The following is a 22,511-nucleotide window of genomic DNA, read 5'->3' as shown; positions in this document are numbered from 1 at the left end:
CCTTTATACTGCTTTTTACAGATAGTGGCTATTCTATTAGGGCAAGAGTAATAATTTAAGCATATTTAAGCCTGGTTCAAAAATATTTGCTACTTCTTGTCATAAAAATAAATAACGCTATAGAAAACACCCACCACACTCTCGTGAGACATTCAAACTCCCACATCTCACTGCTGGAAGGAGTCTTGGCTTGGAACTGGCTCGTGACCTTTGTCACGTGTCACAGACATTTTTTTTCTCTATCTCTTTATTTATTCCTTCCCCTTGATACTTTTGTTAATGTATCAGTGATTAGAACACACACAAAAAAATTTAAATGTTGATGATGTTGGTGGTTGATGGTGGTTGAGGTACAGAAACAACACCAAAAATACAAAATAATAATAGTAGCATTCCTTGAGTTTGTCCCACGCTTTCTCATATCAAGAAATACTGTAGTCAGTGCATCAGAATTTATTCGTTTGTTTGCAACCCCATTTGAGGAAAATAGACCCCGTTACCTAGCATCACCTACGTTTAAGTCAGTACCATTCAAAGAAAGGAAACTATATTATGCCTCATTCATGTAATGGGTTCAGGCAAATTTCAGAAGCAAACTGTGTGGTTGTTGAACAGGTGTAAACAAATTATATAAAAACTATAAAAGAAATCTACTTTGGCCTTATCTTATAGAGCATATGACTGTCTGTATTATTATTATTATTATTATTATTATTATTATTATTATTATTATTATTATTATTATTATTATTATTATTATTAACTAAATGCAGTTAATACATGTTCATGAATACGTGCAGAACACACAGAAGGAAACAGAGAGAGGGAATGGGAAAAAGAGAGATTGAGGGTGTGTGGGGGCGGGGGGCGGGGGGGTATACCAATCGTTAAAGGGCCAAGCCAGTGAGTTGATTAGGTTCGGGAGAGAGAGAAGCTGCTGCAGCTTTCTTTGCGCACAGACACAGTATAAGTCCTTTATCATGGGGAGGCACCGGCGTGGCCTCGAGCTATTGCTGGCCTGAAGCGAAGTACCAGGGAGAAGGAAAAAAGAGAGAGAGCGAAAAAAAGAAAAAAGAGGGGAGGGAGGGGGGGGGGGGTCTATCATCAAACTTCATAATAACGCTTGGGGTTTGCCACAGCTGCGCAGTGACCCTTTTATTTTGCTGTGATGGAACAGATAGCTCACTATGAAATAGTGTGAAATTATCATGTCTATTAATTCAGTCAGACATCCACGGCTCTCCGTCGCTACCCATCCCACCCCACCTCTCCCTCTGTCTTATTTCATTTCTTATCCGTGGAAATATGTGATTTCCTAGCAAATGTTCCATTTTACTAGAGTGATTTTTCATCGTCGATTCACTGGGGGGAAAACAGAAAAGGCAAACGATGACATGGGGTGTTTAAACTCTGCGTGTTTGTATACAAGGCATAACAGAGGTCCGTGTGCATTTTGATTTACTTTTTCCACTCACAGGGGTAAAAAAAAAAAAAGTGCATGTCTGTGATTTCAGCACAGGAAATAATGAATTTCAGTTTCCTTATCGAATCATATTTTGCTGTTAATCCCACAATGAAGTCAGAACGAAAAACTTAGCACACTGGGATGGTTTGCTGCTGCCCTGGATAGTAATTTTTAGATTTATTTTGAAATAATATCAAATTATTATTATTATTATTATTATTATTATTATTATTATTATTATTATTATTATTATTTCTACGACTAGTCTAACGAAAAACCATTTAAAGCGTAATTACTTTTGAACTCTTCAGATGATATTAACATTTTTATTTTTTTATTTTTTTATATTGGTTTCCAGTCATCCACAAATCACATTAACTTATAATCAGCCTTGTCAACTTTCTGGTTGAACGGCCGAGATGATTTCCTCTTGTTGACTAGATAATGCTTGTTGCTTAGAAACTGTAAAAAAAATAATAATAATGATAATAAATGACTAAAATCATCTGAGATGCTGACAGAATTCACCAAAACGTCATTTGTAGTCATGCGACCGTTTCTGCCAATAAAGCCTGCCAACGGGGTGCACTGTCAATATTAATGAAGACGATGCTCCAAATATGATGACCTGACAGTAACAACAACATGAAGGCAAGGCAACAAGGCATTTTAAAGGATGTGGCTCTGTGCTTGAGAAGCGTGAGGGTCTGGTTTGATAAAAGATCTGGAGGTTGATGCAGAGAGAGAGAGAGAGAGAGAGAAAGGGAGAGAGAGAGAGCGAGAGAGAGAGAGAGAGAGTTGATTGAAATGGCGTGTGCCTGGCTGACGGGAGCCAGTGAGGGACAAAGCCCCTGCGAAGCCACGGCCACTCGAGCAATTATTCCTCCACGCTGCATTTGGATTAGTGCAATGGAAAGAAGCATATGTTTGGCCCGGGGCGACACTCCCCCCCGGCTGACTGCAGAGGATTCAGGGAGAGACACGGAGAGAGGCAGAGGGAGAGAAGGAGAATGACTAAAACTAGAAAATAAACTGCGTTAACCGAATGGGGAAATATTAACACAATTTTAATCCGCTCATCTTCCATATATTTGGAGATATACAAGCTCGGTTTCATCTCAATGCTTGTTAGAAGAAGAATATATATATATATATATATATATATATATATATATATATATATATATATATATATATATATATTCCAGAAAAAAGTGTGGGCGCTGTTTATGTTCACACACCTCTCATTTTCATTTTTGTGAATGAGCCATATTGAGGTGGAACTATTGAGCTCTAATGCCTATCAGGAGTACCTCTGTTTATTCAAAGTCACTTAATGTTTTCTAATCGATTACCTAATGTCTCAAGTAATCAAGGGCGATTTGGTGAAGTCATTGACCTTTCTTGGCTTCTGAGCCCTGGCTTGCTGAATGGGCAAGGGGGCCCAAAGGGGGTCAGAGCCAGGCGGTGGGGGGGATAAGCTGCAAATGACGGCTGATGTCAGAGTTGACGACAATTAGCCATTTTGCGCTTCATTGCAAACTTTAAAAATCACATAATTCAATTGCGCCAATAGCCGTATCAAATGTCTGTTAGGGGAACCTTTTGCGCCTTGTCCGCTCTACTTATTATTAAGTCGGCAGTTTGAAATGCGCCGATAGTAAAAATAAGATACAAGTCGTTCTACATAGCAGACTCCAGTGGATAAAATGACCATCTGTTTGCTATTATTTGAGACTTTACCCTCTCTTACTACTTCTAAAACATCAACACGTTTAGTCCATCAAAAGCCTTTATCAAAACACCTCTGCTCCATCAATCAACAAAAACTTTCCCGCATTGTGTGGGTACTAAAAAAAATTTGGGTGAGGAGGACCCGTTTTTTTTTTTATAAAGTTGTGCGAAATAATAAATAAATGAATTAATAAAAACATTAAACTATGTATTCCATCTCCATAATACTCAGATCCCCCTGTTTAAATGTCAGGAACACAGCTGGACTTGAATCAAATTCCAGTCATACCAATATAATATTTCTGTCAGTGCAGAGAAAGAATCTGGGCCTCATAGACTGTTGCCCTATATCTTCCCATGCAGGCAAGCAAGCTCCAAAGCATTGCCTCCAAGCGTTACAGTGCAGACTGCTGTAGTGATGCCGCTACGGGGTAATTAGGCCATCCAGACAGTCCCTTCACCCAGCAATGATCTCAGCAGTATCAACTAAATACTTTCTGACCACAAAATAATAACAATAATAATAATAAAGAAGGCTCCCAGCGTGCAGAGTGGATGGGACACATTTGTACAGGAGTGATGAGCGCAGCAGTGATGTGCAGCTGGTTGGAGATGAAAAGTTATAACCCCGAAAGACGGCGATCAATCGAAGGCGACTAGCGTGGAAAAAATAAATATGTTTGGAGTATCAGCGCACAAGCATTCATTTCTCCTCTAAATGAAACCCCCGTATAAGCGTCATTTATTTAAATTTTGCTGCTTTGCTTTTAAACTTAGATTTGAGTGGCTAAAGTGCGCGCGCACACACACACACACACACACAAACAGGCGGTTTGACTGGCTCTGTCTGTGTTTGTCCTTCATTACATCTCTGCTGCAAACTATAAATACCAGCCCTGCACTGAGCCACATAGACACATACTGTATGAAATAAATAGATAACACTTCTATTTTTTTTGTTGTTTCTCTCCCCTGAGCGCCATCACGCTCTATCACACAAATTTATCAGTGTAACCCCTGGAATATATTTTGTTTCACATATTCTCCCAGAATATATTTGATAACAACAGGCCTCACACTTATTAATTACTATACGGGAATCAGCTGTAATTGGTTTAGTTGAGACAACCAGCAGTTAGGGATTGAATTATCCAAATTCTGCTGCTGACTGGCTCTTCAAATTTCAGCCCCCCCCCTCCCCCCCCCCGCCTTTTTTTTTTTTTTGTAAATGACTTTTGCTGTGAGGCATTTGAGAAACTAGTTCTACCTGTTTAAGATCAAATTAGGGTAAAATTCCAATTTTGTTTTTTTAAGGTATCCATGCAAATTGCAGGCCCGGTATCGGTGTAAACAAAGGCAACAATGGGATTTCGAGTTTCTTTAACACCCCGATTCTATTTAAAACACGCTCTAATTACGGGCCTTTCGATCCTCCTCAACTCCTGCTAATAACGAGCACAAATTTCCACCATTGTCACCGATATGACTATTTCTAATGCGTTTGTCTCACCGTCAAAAAACCTGTTTTCATTCAGCCCGGCCCCGATAAATTTATTAAATAACATTAGCATTAATGACACACGCGAGGGGCTTCCTTTTCGCTAATGCCAATGAATGCCGTTTTAATACGATTGTTTTCCCCTTAAAGTGACTATTTATGCTAGTCCCCCTCCTCACCACCACCACCACCACCTCACATCCACCATAGCAGGAGCAGCCGGGTAGTCTCTCTCCTTTATGAGTGAGCTATTGTGCCTGAGGACAGGATCCCACACACAATCTGAGGACTGAGCCAACAAAAACAGGGCCTGACAGACAATGCCTCGCTTCACCTGCTCCAGCACTGTGCATCGCAATTATGCCAAGGACATGTACAGTTAGGCTTCATTCACCCTCCTGCAAAACAACTGCCTCAGAATTAAACTGAGGCCCGAAAATCATGCAGATAATAAATACGACTGCCGAGGAGACCGGGGAGAGGAGGAAGAGGAGAAGGAGGGGAAGGGTGGGAGAAGGGTGGGGTGTGGGGTGCCATATCTCCCAGTGTTACAATATTTTAAACTGCATGGTTACCAGACAGTGAAATGGGGAAAAGCAAGAAACAATACGAGAATGCATATATCACCAGACTGATTCACGCCGCAGACGAGATTGATTCGGAACTATAGGTGCCAGGCCATCAGCACACAATCAAACGCAGCTTAAATGTTATGCAATGGGCCGCTCTGCGCAGCTCATGCAACAACAACAAAAAAAAAAAAAAGAAAAAAAAGGGGGGGGGAGGCTAGCGCCAGATTTGCCATCACAAAGTACGAAAATAAATACATAAATAAATAAATACAAATTTTAAAATGGCCACATTTTCAGAACCACAGCCACAAAATCAGGCGAAATTGTAGTTTAGAGCTGGAGACTCGTTGTTAAAAAGTGGGAAAAAAAAGTGTTACGATTATGCCACAGAATAGACACATGTGAAAAAAAATAAATAAAAATCCACCACACTGAGCTCTCTGATTGTTCATTGATTACACTGAGAGGCGAAACAACATAACAAATATTTGATGCGTGTCTTTGAATAAAGATCCGGCACAGAATCAACGAAGAAGAGCCAAATATAGCCTATAACAACAAAACATTGCACACCAGGCCTATATACATCTCAGAGGGTTTTAGCTGGAGGGGTGGCGCTGCACACTTCAAACGCGAATATATCCATTGTTGTGAGCCATTTGGCCTGCATAAGATCCTGTGCTCTGAACTAGGGAGTTTAAAGTAAGATTTTTTTTATTATACTTGAGGGAAACAGTGAGTTCAGCTGCTTATTGCAAGGAGCAATCGTCAGGGGAGACTTAAACTCAATTACTGTAGCCGTTCAGAATAGGGGGGAAAAATACCAAGACAAAAAAATCGTGAAGAAGAAAAAAAAACACCCGGGTATATCAAGCAGTGAATAAAAAATTAAAAGATATTAATAAAATCGAGATGAAGCGTATCAAATATTTATTTTTTTCTGGGCAACAAAGGACTATAATACATTGACAGGCATAGGAACTATTGCCAGCACAGGTCTATACAATACAGCTAAAACCGCCTCCAATTTTCGGACATTATCGGACATAACAAGATATCAGGTGGTCCCCAAAAAAATGTTTTTGAATGTCTTCGAACATTGAAAAAAAGACAATATTCCATTTATTGCTTTTATGGTGCTTCAAGGAGAGAACAAGAGGTGGGAACGTATTTCTGATTGGCACAACACATAAAAGCTCGTATAAAAACGAAAAATAGAAACACACACGCACACACACACAGAAGAACATTTCTCCTCGGGGGTGGGGTGGGGGTGGGGGGGCTCACTTATGCTCTGTCTGAAATAAAATGTTAAAAAAAACTGAATAAGGATGATATATAGAGAGAAAATTGGAAGTTTATTTCTATTAAATTTGTTCACTTGCTTCAATGTCGCCTCAACATGCTACAAGAGGGCTGAGTTGAAATATCCCAGAGAAATGAAAAATTACCCCAAACTTCTGTTTTTCTAAGAACCATAAAATCACATGAAGAACTAACCGAATATTCAAACCCACTAAAACAGGAGGCACCAGATAAATAAAAAAAAAAAAGAAGTTTCAACAGACGCACCATATTTACAATTCCCATTAAATTACACATAAATAAATATATACATACATGAACACTGATTCCCTTATATAACCGTGAATCGTGTTGAAATTCAAAAAAGTTCAAGTTGGTCGCTTGGACAGAGAGAGAGAGAGTGAGAGAGAGAGAGAGACAGAGTCTACAACTGAAGTCATGGCATGGAGATCTGTGGGATTTCTCGTTGTTTTTCAAGTTTACTATTCACAATACTGATAAGAATTCGTCCTCTTTTAGCTTCTTCTTCTTTTTTTCTTTGTCACAATCGTAAAATTGAGATATAGAGGGGTCGCTGGATTTCAGTCCATCCGTTGCAGCTCATAAAAAATAAGGGGAGTACATAAAAAGTCCTCTGGGTGAGGCAATACAGCTTTTCCTCGCCCTGGAGCTGTTCCTCTGCAGCTTTTTTTCCTCCTCTTTTCTTTCTTTTTTTATTTTTTAAATAACATTTCATATGGTTCAGGTGGTGGAAGAAGATTCTTGCGACTTTTCTTTTTTTTTCCCTCCCCCTGCTCCTGAATCCAAAGTGGGATGTAAAAACAAACAAACAAACAAACAAACAAAAAAACATGTAAAACCGCGCAAGATCAGGAAGTGGCACGTTTAACTTTATCAATAATATTTATAAGGTATTTATAATATTTATATTGGATGGTTGGGGGCAGAGGGGCGCCGGGGCGGAAGGGTGTGGGGTCGGTGCAGAAGAAGGGCCCCTGCGTGGGGGGGCGGTTTGGCCCTCGGTGAAGATGGGATGGAGAGAGAGAGAAAAAAAAATCACTTTCTGTGCTTCTCGTCTTTGTCTCCGCCTTTAGTGCCGTTATCTGAGTGACTGTTGGGGTTGTTGTTGAGGTACATTTTGTCCATGGCTTTGATAGCCTCGGTCAAATAGTTCTGCAGGGCCGTGATGGCCGCGCACAGTGCAGGGGTTCCGAAACCGTGCGAAATTAGACTGAAGTGGGTCAAACAGCTTTGAATTCCCGGTTCAAGAATGGGCTGTGGCCGCGAGTTTCCCAACGGCGAGCGGTCCTGGGACAGCAGGTCTGTGAACTCTTTGCAGACTTGCCTAAAATCAGAGAGACAGGAGGTGTTAATGACCGAGACAGAAAATCCCTGCTTGCAAATTTAATGTTCCAATAATACAAGAAAAAGAGGCTAAATTCAAATGGACACACTGCAAAACGAAATGCCCCCGCGGGAGTGCTGGGTTGTAAACCCTAAACTTGCTTAAAGCGAGTTAAAAGTATCCGGCTGGAGCTTAAAAGAGAAACTTATTTCATCACATTCTCATATCTGCGTGGACAAATCTGTTGTGTGAGCCCGTGTTTCCTTCGCTTTGTTTCCAAAAATAACATTTGGGGAAAGAAAATGTCCTGGAGCTACAAACAGGTGACAGTTAATCTCTTAGCTGCAATATTTTACTTTAAAATATAAATAATCATTTTTAAAAATCATAATACACAAGGCAACTACACAAGGAAAGATCTGCTAATATAATGAACTTCTTCTTTTTCTTTTTTTTGCAGCGTCAACTGTGAACTCTAGTCGCTGATTATCAAACAGGAAAGACAAAGAAATGAAAAAAAAGAATAAGAAATTCCTGCTTTCATCCTTTTATTTTCATCATTTAAAACCAGCGATTTAGCAATATATGACATTAAATTATTAAATACATATATTCCTTTTAGGGGGGCTCCAGCATTAAGGGTGGATTAACACAGATACACTCACCATATCATGCCACTTGTATATTAGCATTAAAAAAAGCCTATAATAAGCAGTTATGGCTAACAGCTGTTTGATTATAGCAGCCTATCATCAATATTAAATGCTGCCTTTGCTTTTCTTTGCCCTGTAAGGACTTCCCATGTTTTAGTTAATACATAGTAAACACCAACAGTGTGCTGGATGAAAACCAGCTATGTGTCAGTGTCACTGAAATCTCACAGTAAACAAAATGCTGCTGCGCGAGTGGATGAGGCGAAAGGCCCATATTGAACAGCGGTATATTTAGCAAGCCTTGTAATTATAATTTATGATATCATATAGAGGCACCTGCTTAAATAATAATAATAAAGAAAACAAGGAAGTGAATTAAATCTATAATTAAAACAGGTGAGAAGCGTAGGGATAAAAAAAAAAAAAGAAAAAGTTTATTAATTAATTAATTATTAATTAATTGTTACTCGGTAACACTAGCCCGATATGTATGAGGCAAACGCGTAGTTTATTTATTTTGTTTATTTTTTTTATTTTTTATCATGGTCACGTGTCTGACGTAGCGTACTCTAATTAAAAAATAGAAAATAAAATATTCAGCCTGTGAAAACTGCATAAAAAAGCAGCACTTCGATCAAATTCTGTGCTGGCACAGAGCGGCATGCATTTGGTGTGACATGGTGAAATGTGATAATAGCACTTACTTCGTGGCCAATAGCATGTTTTTTCTTTGGACTTGTTCGTTTGGGTCGGAATGCTGACGGTTTACATATTCAGCTACTGCCTTGGCTGGAAACTCGGTCTCGCATACATAACCGAAATCCCTGGCAAGATGCACCGCTTCGCCTGAGAACGAAAAGAAATGAGGTTGAATGTGTTTGCCCATAAAGCATGGTTACATCAAGCATAGACAAGTTCACACTCCCTGCCCGAACACAGCGTCCAGTCTGTGCGTTCAGACGGCAGGGTTAAGGCACCTGTGCGTTCCCAGCAGCGTCAGTGATGATGCTGCTGCTGATGACGACATAATAATAATAATAATCATAATGATAATGAAGCTGGCCCTGCGAGCTGTCAGTGCACCCCGTCTTTCCGTCACACCGTGGGAACACTTAAGAGATGGAGGAGAACCTTTAAGTGGAGGTGAAGTATAGACGGAGCGTCATGCTCGACACCATGTCATTGATTACCAATGCCTGCGCATTATTGAAAGTCCAGCACATCACAGCAATTTTAAAAGGCTACACCTAAATCTCACTTTGCCTTTGCAAACTTCACTTATGAGACTTGCTGCTTTAATTCCGTCCCAAGCTCGCCTCTCTTGTTGGTGGATTTTTTTTTTCTTTCCAAGTCTTTGGTTTTAATTTCCTGAAGCAGTTGAGTTTTTACTGCGGGGCTTCCTGCCCATAAGCCTCTGCTCCGGAAGAACGCATGCGCCAATTAGCATCAAAGCTCAAGTCCGGTAAGCTATTTTCCATAAAATGGAGCGGATCGTAAACAATGACAGCACAGAAAACCCACTGTCCCTTCAATAAATAACCGGCTGTCTCAGTCCCCCCCACCCTTCTCTGTCATCCACCACCCCAACCCCCCACGTGCCACCCTCTTATTACCCACAATCAAACATTTCTCCAGGCTCATTACAATACAGGACCAAATTTCTACGAAACACAATGAATATTGCATTCGGTGCTCCTCTGCAATAATGATTAACGGGGACCAATGAAGCATCGCAGGCTTTCACCTTTGGAAACCAGCAGCACACCAAATACCACTGCACTGAATAATAAGGTTCAACTCTGCTAGCAGAATGGATTTATCCAGTCGCGCAAAAGGCATCTTTTCTGCGCACAATAATTGACTAATTTATTTTGTAATAGGCCCAAAACATATAGCTCCCAATAGGTCAGCGCCACGCCATTTGCATGCAATAAAAATTCCACCGAAAGCCAAAGCATGGGAAGCTATTAACGAAAGAATTAAGTCACCATTAAAAATCAGCTCTGTACTGTTATATCCAGACTATATTAACGTTTGAAACAATGCAGGGTTAATAAATCAATCGACTTCTCATCCATGAGGTGAAACAGCTCAGCGGTGCCCAATAAACAAGCAGCACTCAATAATTAACTGGACTTCAACACAAATTAATCCAGTGTATAAACTAGGCCAGCCGTGGACCTGCAAGTGTGCTCCTGAAAGCGAAGGCCAACGCTGCAAAGCCACTAGAATTACCAGCACCATTCTCACTATATATACACATATATGTGTGTGTGTGTGTGTGTGTGTGTGTGTGTGTGTGTGTGTGTGTGTGTGTGTGTGTGTGTGTGTGTGTTTCTCTTCTCACACACACTCGCAGACATACACACACACATCCTTCATGCTTTATTACTTGCGAGGCAAAGTCGGTCCACATTACACGGATGAGCGCATATGCTGATTTCCAACACAGAGAAAGAAAGAAAGAGAGAGGAGAGAAAAAACCTAGTTTGCAAGCACCTGGTATCGCGGGAGCAACAAGAGTGGGAACGTGATTTACGGTATCCGACTTACCTTCGACTAGTGACGTCAACAAGGTTACGTTGGCTGCCTTGCGTCTGCCCGCAGGTAGATTCAAACCGATTTTATCCAGCTTCTCCCTTAAGCTTCTTCCTCCGTTCTTAGACTTGGCCCTGTGACAGTAACACAAAGCAGAAACTCATTGTAGTGTTGCTCATGTGGAGGAATTTGTATAAGGGAGGCTAATATATGAGCAAGAATATTTTATATATATATATATATATATATATATATAAAGGTAATGATTAATGCATAACTATTAATGATTAACTGTATATATGTTTTGGCTAATTTAACAGTGGATTTGATTTAAAGTCGGACGTGAACTTCACCCTCCTCCACATATCTGATAGCTACAAACAATAAATAATACTAAAAGAGCCCCCTCCGCCTTTTTTTCTACCAGCAAATACTGTACAAACTGAATAAATAAAGTCCTACTTAATAGGCAGCGCTATTACTGGCTGTGTGTCTGCAGCACTTCTGTAGACAGTTCACTGGAGACCAATGTTTTCATGTGTAATGCCTTCAGTGGGCCTATAGAGCTGGGCTTGAAACAGACTAGGCCTACATTAATTTGGGAGAGAGAGAAAGAGAGAGAGAAAGAGAGAGAGATACCCAGTACGCTTGGGAAGTTGATATGGAATTTAACAGACCCCCCTGCTTTAAATGCAGGAGCTAGGTGTCATGGTTGGTCGATTTTAATTATTCTTGGTACAGAGGAGAGAGAGAGAGAGAATGGGAAAGCAAGAGCGAAAGGGAGAGATGCACGCTCGCTGAAAGAAATGATTGGAGTAGAGCGAGTTTCATACGCACGCGCACAAACCCACAGGTAAAGAGGGAGTAGAGAGAGGAGATTTTTTTTTTCAGCCTCCCAGTCAAACTCACCTCCTCAGCACCCCGCCCAGCAGAGAGGCGTTGAGGCACTCGGGCGGCGAGAGGCGTCTCTGCACCTCTGCCACCGTGACCTTGTACTTTGATGTGGAGCTGAGAAGGGACAGGCGACCCGGAACTGAGCAGAACACCTCGTTGGGGTTAACCACCCCTCCGAAAAGACCGTCCTTATTTACTGGGATTGCGGAGACGTTGTTGTTCTTGGATAAAGACACTGGACCTATAGCCAGGGAGGAGGAGAGGGAGAGAGAGAGAGGGGAGGGGGAGATAAAGTGAGGGATGGCGGGATGGAGAGAAGGAAGGAGGGAGGGATTGCGGGGTGTGAGAGAGAGAGAGAGAGAGAGACCGTGCTCAGTGAATTTCATGCAATGCAGAGCCTTAACTAAATGAGAAGGGGGGTGGAGGTTAGGCCCCGGAATTGGAGTTTAGCACAACATGTGTACATGTTCGGTAAGACTGGCAAATAATAATAATAATAATAATAATAATAATAATAATATATTGCAGAATCAGTAAAATCAGCACTATGAGACCTGATTTCCGTTCAAATATACCTGCCTGAATGCCAGAATACTTCCGCTCGTCTGTGCTCTTTTGTTTTATTATTATTTTTATTACTTTAAAAAAAGAAACACCAGTCAATGACATTATGTAGACAACTATGCAGCAGACAATGAGAAATAAAAGGATGTGTGCGCACTAAACAGCATCTCCGCACAAAGCAACCATACCAACCGAGAGATTCTGTAAAGTCTACCTATTTTGACATATCCTGGGTATCCAGCAAAACACCGTACCCCGTGTGTGATTTCACACTAGGGGGGGGGGGGGGATAGTGGGTTAGGGGTGTGTGTGTGTGTATGTGTATGTGGAGGGGGGGCTCAGCAGTGCTGGGCTTTACACCGTTTTGGTGTGCAGTAACCGGAGACAAAGGGGACTGTGCGCCTTTGGATAGATCACTTGTGACATTAATGGCTCAAGGGAGCCTAATAGAGACAATAGGAGTTAAACGAACTCTTGAGATTACTAATATAAGAAGCCAATTATCATGTTGATGTGCAGATAGACAGACTAAAAAAGAAAGAATGTTTAAAAAGATTTTTAAAAAAAAGAAGAAAGAAAGAAGTAAAAAACGAAAAAAGGAAGGGAAGAAATGGGGAAGCAAAATCACTCCATATCTTATCCAGCGAGTTCTAATTTGACCTGACAAAACGTTTTTTAAACATGGCCACGAAAAGAATGGGACTTCCTCGTGTTGTGTCAAGTAATACAATTCACTGAATTTTAACAGCAAATAAACACGACGGACTGAAGCAGCAGCAGCACAATCCAACAACCTTCACCAAAGTAGCCTAAATATATATTTAAACAATTACATTTCACCATATTAAACATCCAGCCAAGTGATTTTATTTTTTTCCCAAGCCTAGTTTTGATTCCCCTCACTGAATGACAGACTATCATCCTACACACAGCAGGCCTGTGCTCCATCCAGCGGTACCAACTCCCATTTTAGATTTGACCACGCTACGTGATTGCAGCTATTGGCTTCCTGAAGTGCCAGGATCGTCTATGAGGCCTGTATCTTTGACCATCAATAGCACGCGGGCCTACAAAGCCCACCAGCTCTACTCATCTCCCCGCTGCGCTGAAACGCTGACAGTAAATTCCATCAGCGAGGGGAAAAAAAAGGTGCAGCCAGTTTGACGCACTTGGAAACCATGTAATGAAAAATAGGCTACTGCGTATTAGGATCAGTCAGGCATTACCGCATTGCATCGAGCTCTCTCGAGCAGAATAGTGAATGGCGTTTGTGCGTGTGCGTGTATGCGAGTGTGTGTGTGTTGCTTAGTGGTGTGCAGCTTGAAGAAACATGCATGGTACTGTATCTCGGAGGAAATTGCTTACCTTTTTTAATTACAGTCTGGTCGGGGATGTGAATTCCTTGATCCTCAACAGGCTATGACACAAATGCAAAAAAAAAAGTATACGTTTAAGCACAAAGGCAGGAAAGAGAAGGAAAAACCTAATAATGTCAGCCTCGGTCCTGCGTACGTAAACGCACCTCAGGATGCGGTGCAGGAACAAAGCCTGACACAATTAGCAGCCAGAATCACCCAACATGGAGGCTCCCGAGGCCCCATACCTGTTATTATTGTCCATGTGTGTTTTCGACCGGTTACACTGATTAGATGACAAACGCAGACTTAAATAACGAAGCTGTGTCGCCCCATAATCCTGACCTAATTTCGCCCTCAGATTGGCTGTACTCACAAGGAAACTTCTAATCTAGATTGGATAGTAATTACGGCGGCGCTGCCTATTAAAGGCCTATGAACTAATTAGCGAATTATTGGTGTTTGTTTCTGATTTTTTGTGTAATGTTCTTATTATAAATGGAGTTTATTGACAATTTTAAAAGCTCGTCCATCACAGACCTTCAGTAAAACGTCTGCCTGAGCTCCGTGCAGCAAAGTAATATTCTCTTGTTAATGTGCATGTAGTATACTCTGATGTTATTGTTCTCAAATAAGCGTCGGCTTCATATATTTTATTTTTTCTTAAACAGAGAAATTAAATAAAAATCAAACGACACGAAAAACAATTACTCGTGAAAATACAGATATCAATTATTTTCATGTATTTCATGCCTTTTTACTTTCAGATGTCGAACAAAAGCCATGTGTCGACGAACAGCATTATAAATGTTTTTTGAAATATATTTCATGACAGAAATAAATTGCAAATCAGTGCTGCTTTGTCTTAAACCACCTTGACGATACTGAAAAAAAAATCCACGCATTTATTTGTTTTGTATATTTGCTATTTTAAGAGCTACAATGAGCTCCCCGAACCTAATTTACTGCGTGTCAGTCGTGTTTTGTATCAGCTAATATTAATAAGATAAACATGATACAGTTACAGCACTGCTATGACTAGTACCTGATTTCTTAAAGGCGGGGTGACAGAACAAATTTCATTATTTATTTAAATAAAAAACACACACACACACACCCTCACTCTTACTGATAATAGCGGGTTGGCACCCGTGGTGCTCGAACTCTTAATGACAGCATTATTCCTTTTCTTTCTTTCATTTTTTTCTTTCAATTTTCATTTCTTAAAGGGAGTAATTCCACAGAAAGAGAAAGCCAGGTAAACGCTGCCTCACCTGCACGTCTTCTAAAGATTGGTGTATTCCATGGATAGGGATAGAGTCCGACAGTCCCGTTTCGATGCCGTGGCCGGATGGCAGGAGCACTTCCCTGCGATACTCCCGGCACAACTGGTGGGGCAGGCTGCGGTGCTGATGCAGCAGGCCGCTCTCCTGACCCTGCCTCTGGCCCGGCCAGCCCGGGTGCTGTGGCTGCGGTTGGGCGTGCAGGGAGTTGAGGGAGTATGGGTCGTTGACGTGCGAGTAAGGGTCCTGAGACTGCGGGTAGATGGGCTGGTAGGGTGGGGGAAAGTACGGGGGCTGGAAGTCCGAGTTCGGTGTGTGGGAGAGCGGAGGGGCGCTCGTGTAGGGACTCTGGCCCACGCTGCCCAGCTGAGGTAGCCTGGCTGTCCCATTGCTGGTGCCGTCGTGACGATCCTGGCAGGTAAGGAAAAAAGGAAAAGTGCGTTTTAGCCTGAATACGTTCAAAATAAAAATAAAAATAAAGGACACGGTCATAAATTAGCGAAACGTCCGTCTATATTTTTACATGTGAATGCTCTGCGGGCATTATCAAATATGCCCCTGAGTGGAAGACACGAATTAGCTCAAGTGTGGAATCTGTGTTGAATTATTCCAGTTAATTGGGGAAAGGGATTTTTTTTTAACCAACAAAAAAACAACAACACCCACAACACATCCGCAAAGTTTTGGGAATTGAAAATAACCTGACAGCACATGAGCAAAATAAATAATAATTTTAAAAAAACAGAAAATGAAACGGCATTAAATAGGAAAGTCCTGACATTTTTTTTAAAATTGTTATTTGGAGGACGCTCAGCTGATTTTTCAAGCATGCACGCTTTGGGAGAAAAAAAAACTTAAAGTATAAAAAAAAAGAAATGAAAAAAATCTCGTAGGCAAACAAGCAAAGAAAGAAAGTATCTGATAGTGGGAGACTCCAGCAACTTACCATCGGGGAAAAACTGTGCACCAACATCTGTAAGGATTTTTGGTGGGACTCAATAATAATAAAAAATGATTATTATAATAATCAGTTCACAAAAACACGGAGTCTTTGGGGGGGCGGGGGGAAAGAGCAAAAGGAATTAACCAGCAAAACCCAAAAGAGAAAAAAGAAAAAAAAAGAACAAGGCCCCCGAAAAAACTCTTCTCTCCTGCAAAGATCACGATGGCCCCGGCGATCAGATATGTGCCTCGGTAGCAGGACGATAATCCATCAGAAATAAATGGTTAGATCCCAGCTGCCCTTCATTTGCTTCTAACAATGCAGATATTCGGCGGTGCTGGCCGATCGAGGTTGAAAAGTTTCTCTTGGTAAACCCTCTTTTCCCCCCTGTTCTCCGGGCTTCTATCACAGTGCTACCGTCCCTTCGCTCGAGCTCATATTAGCCCAAAAAAAGAGCCGCTTCTTCGTCTCCCTCTCGGACTCCTACCAGAACGCATTCATTACAATTAATATCACAGGAATACTTAATAACAAGGAAAGAATAGACGGAAATCTGGCGTGAAGCGGAGGACGCAACTCAAGGCAGGAGTCTGCGCTTAAATGACGTCCATTGAAAGGAGGAATCAGTATATCTAATCAGAGATGGGGAGAGAGAGAGGGGGAGTGAGAGAGAAAGAGGGAGTGAGAGAGTGTGCGGAGAGAGGCACACACAAAAAGAGGGACATTCACCTCGTCTGACGAATCAGAGAGAGAGGGAGGAGGAGGAGGGGGGCATTTTAAAAGAGTCCCAGGCCAAAGCGCAAAAGTGAAAGAAAGACAGGAATGGGAAGGGAGGTGGACCACAGACAGGAATGAAGAAGCCAGGGAAGGAAACAATGTGCACCTCTGAACTGGGTGAAAATCCAGCAGACGACGCTATGGGCATTCCAGCCGGCTCATTTCTACCGCTTGTCCCTTTGTTTTCCACCTCAGACTCCGACAGCGAGCTGTCCTCCATGGTTCTCTCTCACTCTCTCTCTCTCTGCCTCTCCCGTCTCCGCCGAATTAATCCACCGATCCGTCCTCGACTCCAAAAAAAAACCAGAGTCACGCCGACTTTAACTTTAACGTTGACCCGGAAAGATGGAGCAAAATAAAATTCCCACAGTGTGAGACAGGGCCGCTGGATCCTGCGCTCTGTAACTTTTGCGCGCGGCTTGAAATAGCTCCACTCCCCTTCCTGCCTAATCATGCACTTTAAAATTACGAAACAGCACTTACTGGGGCCTCGGCTGGACCGCGACTGCAAATGTTATTTATCTGTTTATGTATTTCTCTTTTTTTGCCTCGATACCAGCGGAGGAAACAAACCGTTTGTCTGTAAATTAAAAGAATCCATTTAACACTACCGCGGAGGTGCCACTTTCTTTCTTTCTGTTTTTTTGCTTTCTTGCTCCCGTCCTTCTCTATCCTCACAGGACGCGGGCGAAAACACGTCCGACTGGCTTCTCCACTCCTTAAACAAACCACCGGTATTACTGCCAAACTTCGTCTGTGTCCACAACAACAACAACAATCACTCAGTGTATGCACTTCACACATACACGCACACGCAGAATTTAACGGCTTCTGCAGTGACAGAAAAACCTGAAGAGTCCAAGAGCTTGTAACTGAAGCGCAAAATGAACCAGGCAGTGCCAGAACTCACACTGCTTTAAAATATTATTTTTTAATTTAATCCATGGTAAGTGTACATTAATGCTTTAATGTTTTCACGTGCAATAGAATTTTTTAGTCGTATTTATTTTATTTTAATGTAAGTTTTAAAGTGGAAAATGCTGTGATTTTTATGCAGCCAGACGATATTAAAAACAGCTTTCTATTATTATTATTATTATTATTATTATTATTATTATTATTATTATTATTACATTACTTAACAAAAGCCATAAGATGCAGTCTATTCATCTTGCAGTTAAATATGTTCTCTAACAGCTGTCAAAAGAATCTCACAGCTGGATCAAAACAATTTTAAAAAGCAGCCATAAAATAATTACTGAATCTTTAAAAATAATAATAATATAACAACAACAAATTTAGTAAATTAAAAACGAGCCTCTTACCTCGCAGTCTTCATATTTAATGTTATCAGTTAATTTCCAGAGCATTTTCATGGGTTGTTGAGGTGGATATTGAGTATAGGTATCGCCTTAGTCTTGTTTTCACTCAGTGAATTGTGCTCCCCGCTCAGAAAAACTACTTTTATTGAAGCTGTGGGTTGGTTGTCTGTCTTGCGCTCTGAGGTCTCCCTCTAATGGTGGAAGTGAAGGGCTGGATCAGCTCTGTAATAACACTGGCACCGGGCCTCATTAGCATATCAACAGCCGTTTGATTCCCCCCATCTGCTCACACAACACCAATGGACAGCATTACAGGTAAAGACTAAAAAAGCAACAAGACGCTACACACGGTTATTATTTCTACTGTTCAATGAGGTGTGTGTGTGTGTGGTTTTTGTTTTATTGAGAGGAAGGGAGGGTACGGTCATGCATGGGGACCTGCTTGCACCTGGGACACTTTCTACAATCATTTTGATTTCATATTTGGGAGGATGGAAAAGTGCACATCCTAAAGAATCCTCGAGAAATTGTATATTTTTAACAAATTGTCAAATATATTTTTCTGTGACTTTTTTTTTGTCTAAACTGAACTCCCTTCTATCCACTTCTTGATAACTTTAAATTTGATGTAAAAAAAACCAGCCCATCACACACACCGTGGGGCCAACCCTGATTTTTTTTCTGCAAAAAAAACCAAACAAAAAAAACCCTCCCAAAGTGTTATTTTAATCCTATTGAGACCTCGAGAGGCTATTCTTTCAGTGTGATGTTAAAAAGGGTGAGTTATTCAAAGCTGCTCTACAGGTCCACTGGCTACCTGTAAGGCTGGCAGGGCTTGTGAGGGAGTCGAGGAGGGGGGAGGGAGGTGAGGTTGGTGTCAATAATTAACACAACAACGTGGCCTTGTTTCATTTGAATGAGCGGCTGGGGGAGCCTGGCTCTGTCCTGTCGCCGGTTGAGCCTTCACCTCACCAGGTCGTGGGTCAGCAGACAGGTCCACGGCGCTTTAAGGCGTTGTCCCCCTTTTAAAAGTCTGTTTGGTATTTTTGGTGGGACGGAGACCGCCCCCCCCCCCCCCTTTTTTTTTTTGTAACAAACAGTTGTTATTAATGAACGTGGAGCGGCTGTCAACGACAGCAATGCATCCGTGCAAAAGAGACCTGGCCTGCTCGCCTGAAACTGGAGTGTTTGTCTTCCACCAAAGATCTCAGGTCGTATCTTAAATCCCCAACGCATCCACAAGCCGAGGCCATACTTTTGAGTCAAGCCCAGATCATTTTTTAAAAATGAGACTGTACAGAAAGTCCACTGTGAGATGCTCACGCCATGCAAAATTGGAACAGCTGCAAAGCACACGAAAAGTTTATCATTGTTATTCTTTGTTTTTGTTCTTTCTGCTTTAAAGCCTAACTACAAGGTTCGAGCACGGGTTTTGTTTTCTAATCGCTCCACCTCCACCTAACAAAGCACCTCAAGTCTGTTTCCATACATGTCTAACTTATGATGAAACAAATGTGGATATCACCGTGTGTCTGAAACGCGCACGATCTCCTTGCAACAAACGATCCATACCTTCAGACATTCAGAATAAAAAAAACAACAACAAAAAATATGGTTAATTCCACACTTCAGGCTATAGTTCCCCGCAAAAGACTCCAAAATATCTCCTGTGTGATCAAATCCAGGAGCCTCTACAGAACTGTGCCGCTTCTCTTTACTACAGGATTTCATAGCGTCCATGCAGCCTCATCCAACAAGTCGATACTTTGACTGTTTTTATGTATTTTTCCCCCCTTTTTGCAGCCGTTTTCTTTTTCTTAAGGTAAACAATACATACCTGCCATTCCATCATTTTGCCCATAATTGACATTCTTTATCCTCTGCTTCCTTTGGCGGTTTGTTTTGGTCCGATCCGACGGCGCGTCTATTTCATTAAGCCTTCGTTCGCAAAAGTAAACCTTTACCTGGGCCGGAATCGCTTCACCTGGCCATAAAAACGGTGTGGAGCCACCTGGCGACGCATGCGCACTGCTCCGGGTGTGGACCAGAGAGTGGCGAGCACCTGGGAAGAAAAAAAGAAACAGCTTGTCTGTGTCTGTGTGTTGAATAGGTCTGAGCTGTCATAGTTAATTAGTTTTTAAAACAACAGCGTTCACAAGTGACGAGCTGAAAGTATGGATATTATTTAGGCTATTTAACGTGACTGATGCAGACACAACACACCCCAACAAATACATACATCTGTAATAATATATTTTTAAAGATCAGTTTTGAATAAAAATTTCCATTTCATGTTTTGACAAAAACAGAGGATTTTATATGATTTTTCATCAAATAATAATTTGGTTTATTGTGCGTACAAACAGTGTGATAAACTATGATGTGCTTTTTAAAATAATAATAGTAATAAAGGTTCCATATGAGAAAATACGGGAAACTGCGTGGGACAAAGCGAATATAAATATATATAATTATAAAGGTTATATTTGTCTTCACCTGGCATAAAACTAAAAAGGACATATCTGTTAACCTTTCCGTTCCTTTTCTTCTCTGATTTGTCTTGCTTGGTAGAAAACATGAATTGTCAGTGCAAATGAAACTGTGTCAAGTTAAAAAACTTGAAGGTTAACTGCCAACATCATTACACAGAAAGCTACCATACTATTGTGAGAGTCATTATTTATTTATCCACTGTTTATTTCTAATACATACTTATGTAGACCCCTCGGGCCAAGAGCGAATGAGCAACCTCCCCCCCATCCCCTCCCTCCCCCTCCACGTGGTACGCGCACACACGCACACAGAAAGCAGAGCAACACGTGCGCTGACGTGGGTGACAATGGCCAAATCTTTTGTCCAAAACCCCCTTTCTCCTCTTTGAAGTAATACGCATCACATACACATACACACACACGTAGGCAAACTGGCTGCTATGGACGTAGTCGCGGGGGCACTTCGCTGGCAGATAGCATCATTGATCCTTTCACTATATCATATCACACACATAAAGACAGCGTGTTATAAGCGTGAAGTGTAACACTGGTGCTGGTGGACAAACTTTTAACGGGGGAAGAAAAAATACAATTAATTTTGCTTTAACACTTTTTTTTTTTTTTTGTATTTTTCTAAATTGCAAAATTCCACACGGAGACTATAGATTTTTGTGGCGTTAATATTTTAAACGAGCCTTCATGTTTGACTTCAAAGGCGAACACATTTTAACTGCACACACAATACCTGCAGCTATATAGACCTTACCAGGCCTGGACAAAGGAGAGGAAGGTGGGGAGGGGGAATCAGAAATATTGTTTGGGGCTCTGCGCAAGGGAGGAGTGAAGTTTTAAAGCAGAGCTGTCTGAGAGTAGGTTACTCTTGTTCTGCAGCGGGGTCCCTTTTGAATATCTAGCCGGTCTAGGGCTTAGTTTCAACCAGCAGCACACAGCACCGGGCCTCCGGCAATGTTCCCCAACCGCCAGCTGTGTTTAAAAGGCGATAGCCACGACTGCGCCTCAGGCATCTTGTACATTTTATTATTATCATTATTATTATTACTATTATTATTATTAGTTGTAGTTGTAGTAGTAGTAGTAGTAGTGGTAGTAGTATTGCTATAATCATTATTGTTATTATCAAGTGTACCTAAATACACAGACAGATTTTGGTGCGTAATTTACGCGTCCTTCTCTCATTGCTTGAAATGGCTGAAAGACTTCCTCCTTCTTCTTCTTCGTCTTCTTCTTCTTTAAAAAAGGCTGATCAAAGACAGGAGCACTTTTTCTTATCCCCCAAACGTTATGAAGTTATGAAGTTGGTAAATCATTTCGTAGAAATGCTGAGTTTGCAACAAATATTCTTTTCCCACAGCCACGCTCTAGCTCCTGCTGGATGTGTCCTACTGGCGAAGATCTCCAAAGCCACACACAGCATGGTTATATTCATAAAAATTCGTGATTTATTTATCTATTTATATTTTTCAATTGAGACGGTTTCGGGCCCAACGTTAGAAACGCTGCTATCTGAACAAGATAACTTGTGTTATAGCGCCACCTTGCTTTTGGATAAGAGCGAGGAAGCGCGGCTGGTGGATTGAAGTCAATATCGCAGGTAATTGAAACCAAATGAGAATGTGTGAGCAGGGAGCATTCCAGGAAGTAGATCTGCAGAGCCGATGCCAGTCAGAAACACAGGTGCTTTAAAGGAAAGGCTACATGAAATTGCACGAATTGTCAGGAATACAAACGTTTGCAAATATTACAAATGCAT

The 22,511-nt window shown here is 41.3% G+C and overlaps 1 protein-coding gene across 3 annotated transcripts; it reads right to left on the bottom strand.

The window, feature by feature from the left end:
• Positions 1-6,182: 6,182 nt before the first annotated feature.
• tfap2a (transcription factor AP-2 alpha) lies at positions 6,183-18,434 on the bottom strand. 3 transcript variants are annotated; one of them, XM_063483912.1, is made up of 7 exons: positions 18,252-18,434; positions 15,198-15,617; positions 13,934-13,985; positions 12,020-12,245; positions 11,126-11,244; positions 9,277-9,418; positions 6,183-7,919 (listed from the first exon to the last, which is right to left on the bottom strand). In XM_063483912.1, the coding sequence occupies exons 1-7, from the start codon at positions 18,300-18,302 to the stop codon at positions 7,631-7,633; spliced, it is 1,299 nt and encodes a 432-aa protein (XP_063339982.1). In that variant the 5' UTR covers positions 18,303-18,434; the 3' UTR covers positions 6,183-7,630. The 3 variants fall into 3 exon arrangements, with proteins under 3 accessions (XP_063339982.1, XP_063339984.1, XP_063339983.1); XM_063483914.1 differs by lacking the exon at positions 18,252-18,434 and adding an exon at positions 17,033-17,424; XM_063483913.2 differs by lacking the exon at positions 18,252-18,434 and adding an exon at positions 16,153-16,826.
• Between the last annotated feature and the right edge of the window lie 4,077 nt (positions 18,435-22,511).

Source organism: Pelmatolapia mariae, linkage group LG9 (genome assembly GCF_036321145.2).
Source record: "Pelmatolapia mariae isolate MD_Pm_ZW linkage group LG9, Pm_UMD_F_2, whole genome shotgun sequence".
Classification (NCBI taxonomy): Eukaryota; Metazoa; Chordata; class Actinopteri; order Cichliformes; family Cichlidae; genus Pelmatolapia; species Pelmatolapia mariae.
Note: the sequence above shows the minus strand (reverse complement) of the source record. Positions and strands in the feature narration are given on the sequence as shown.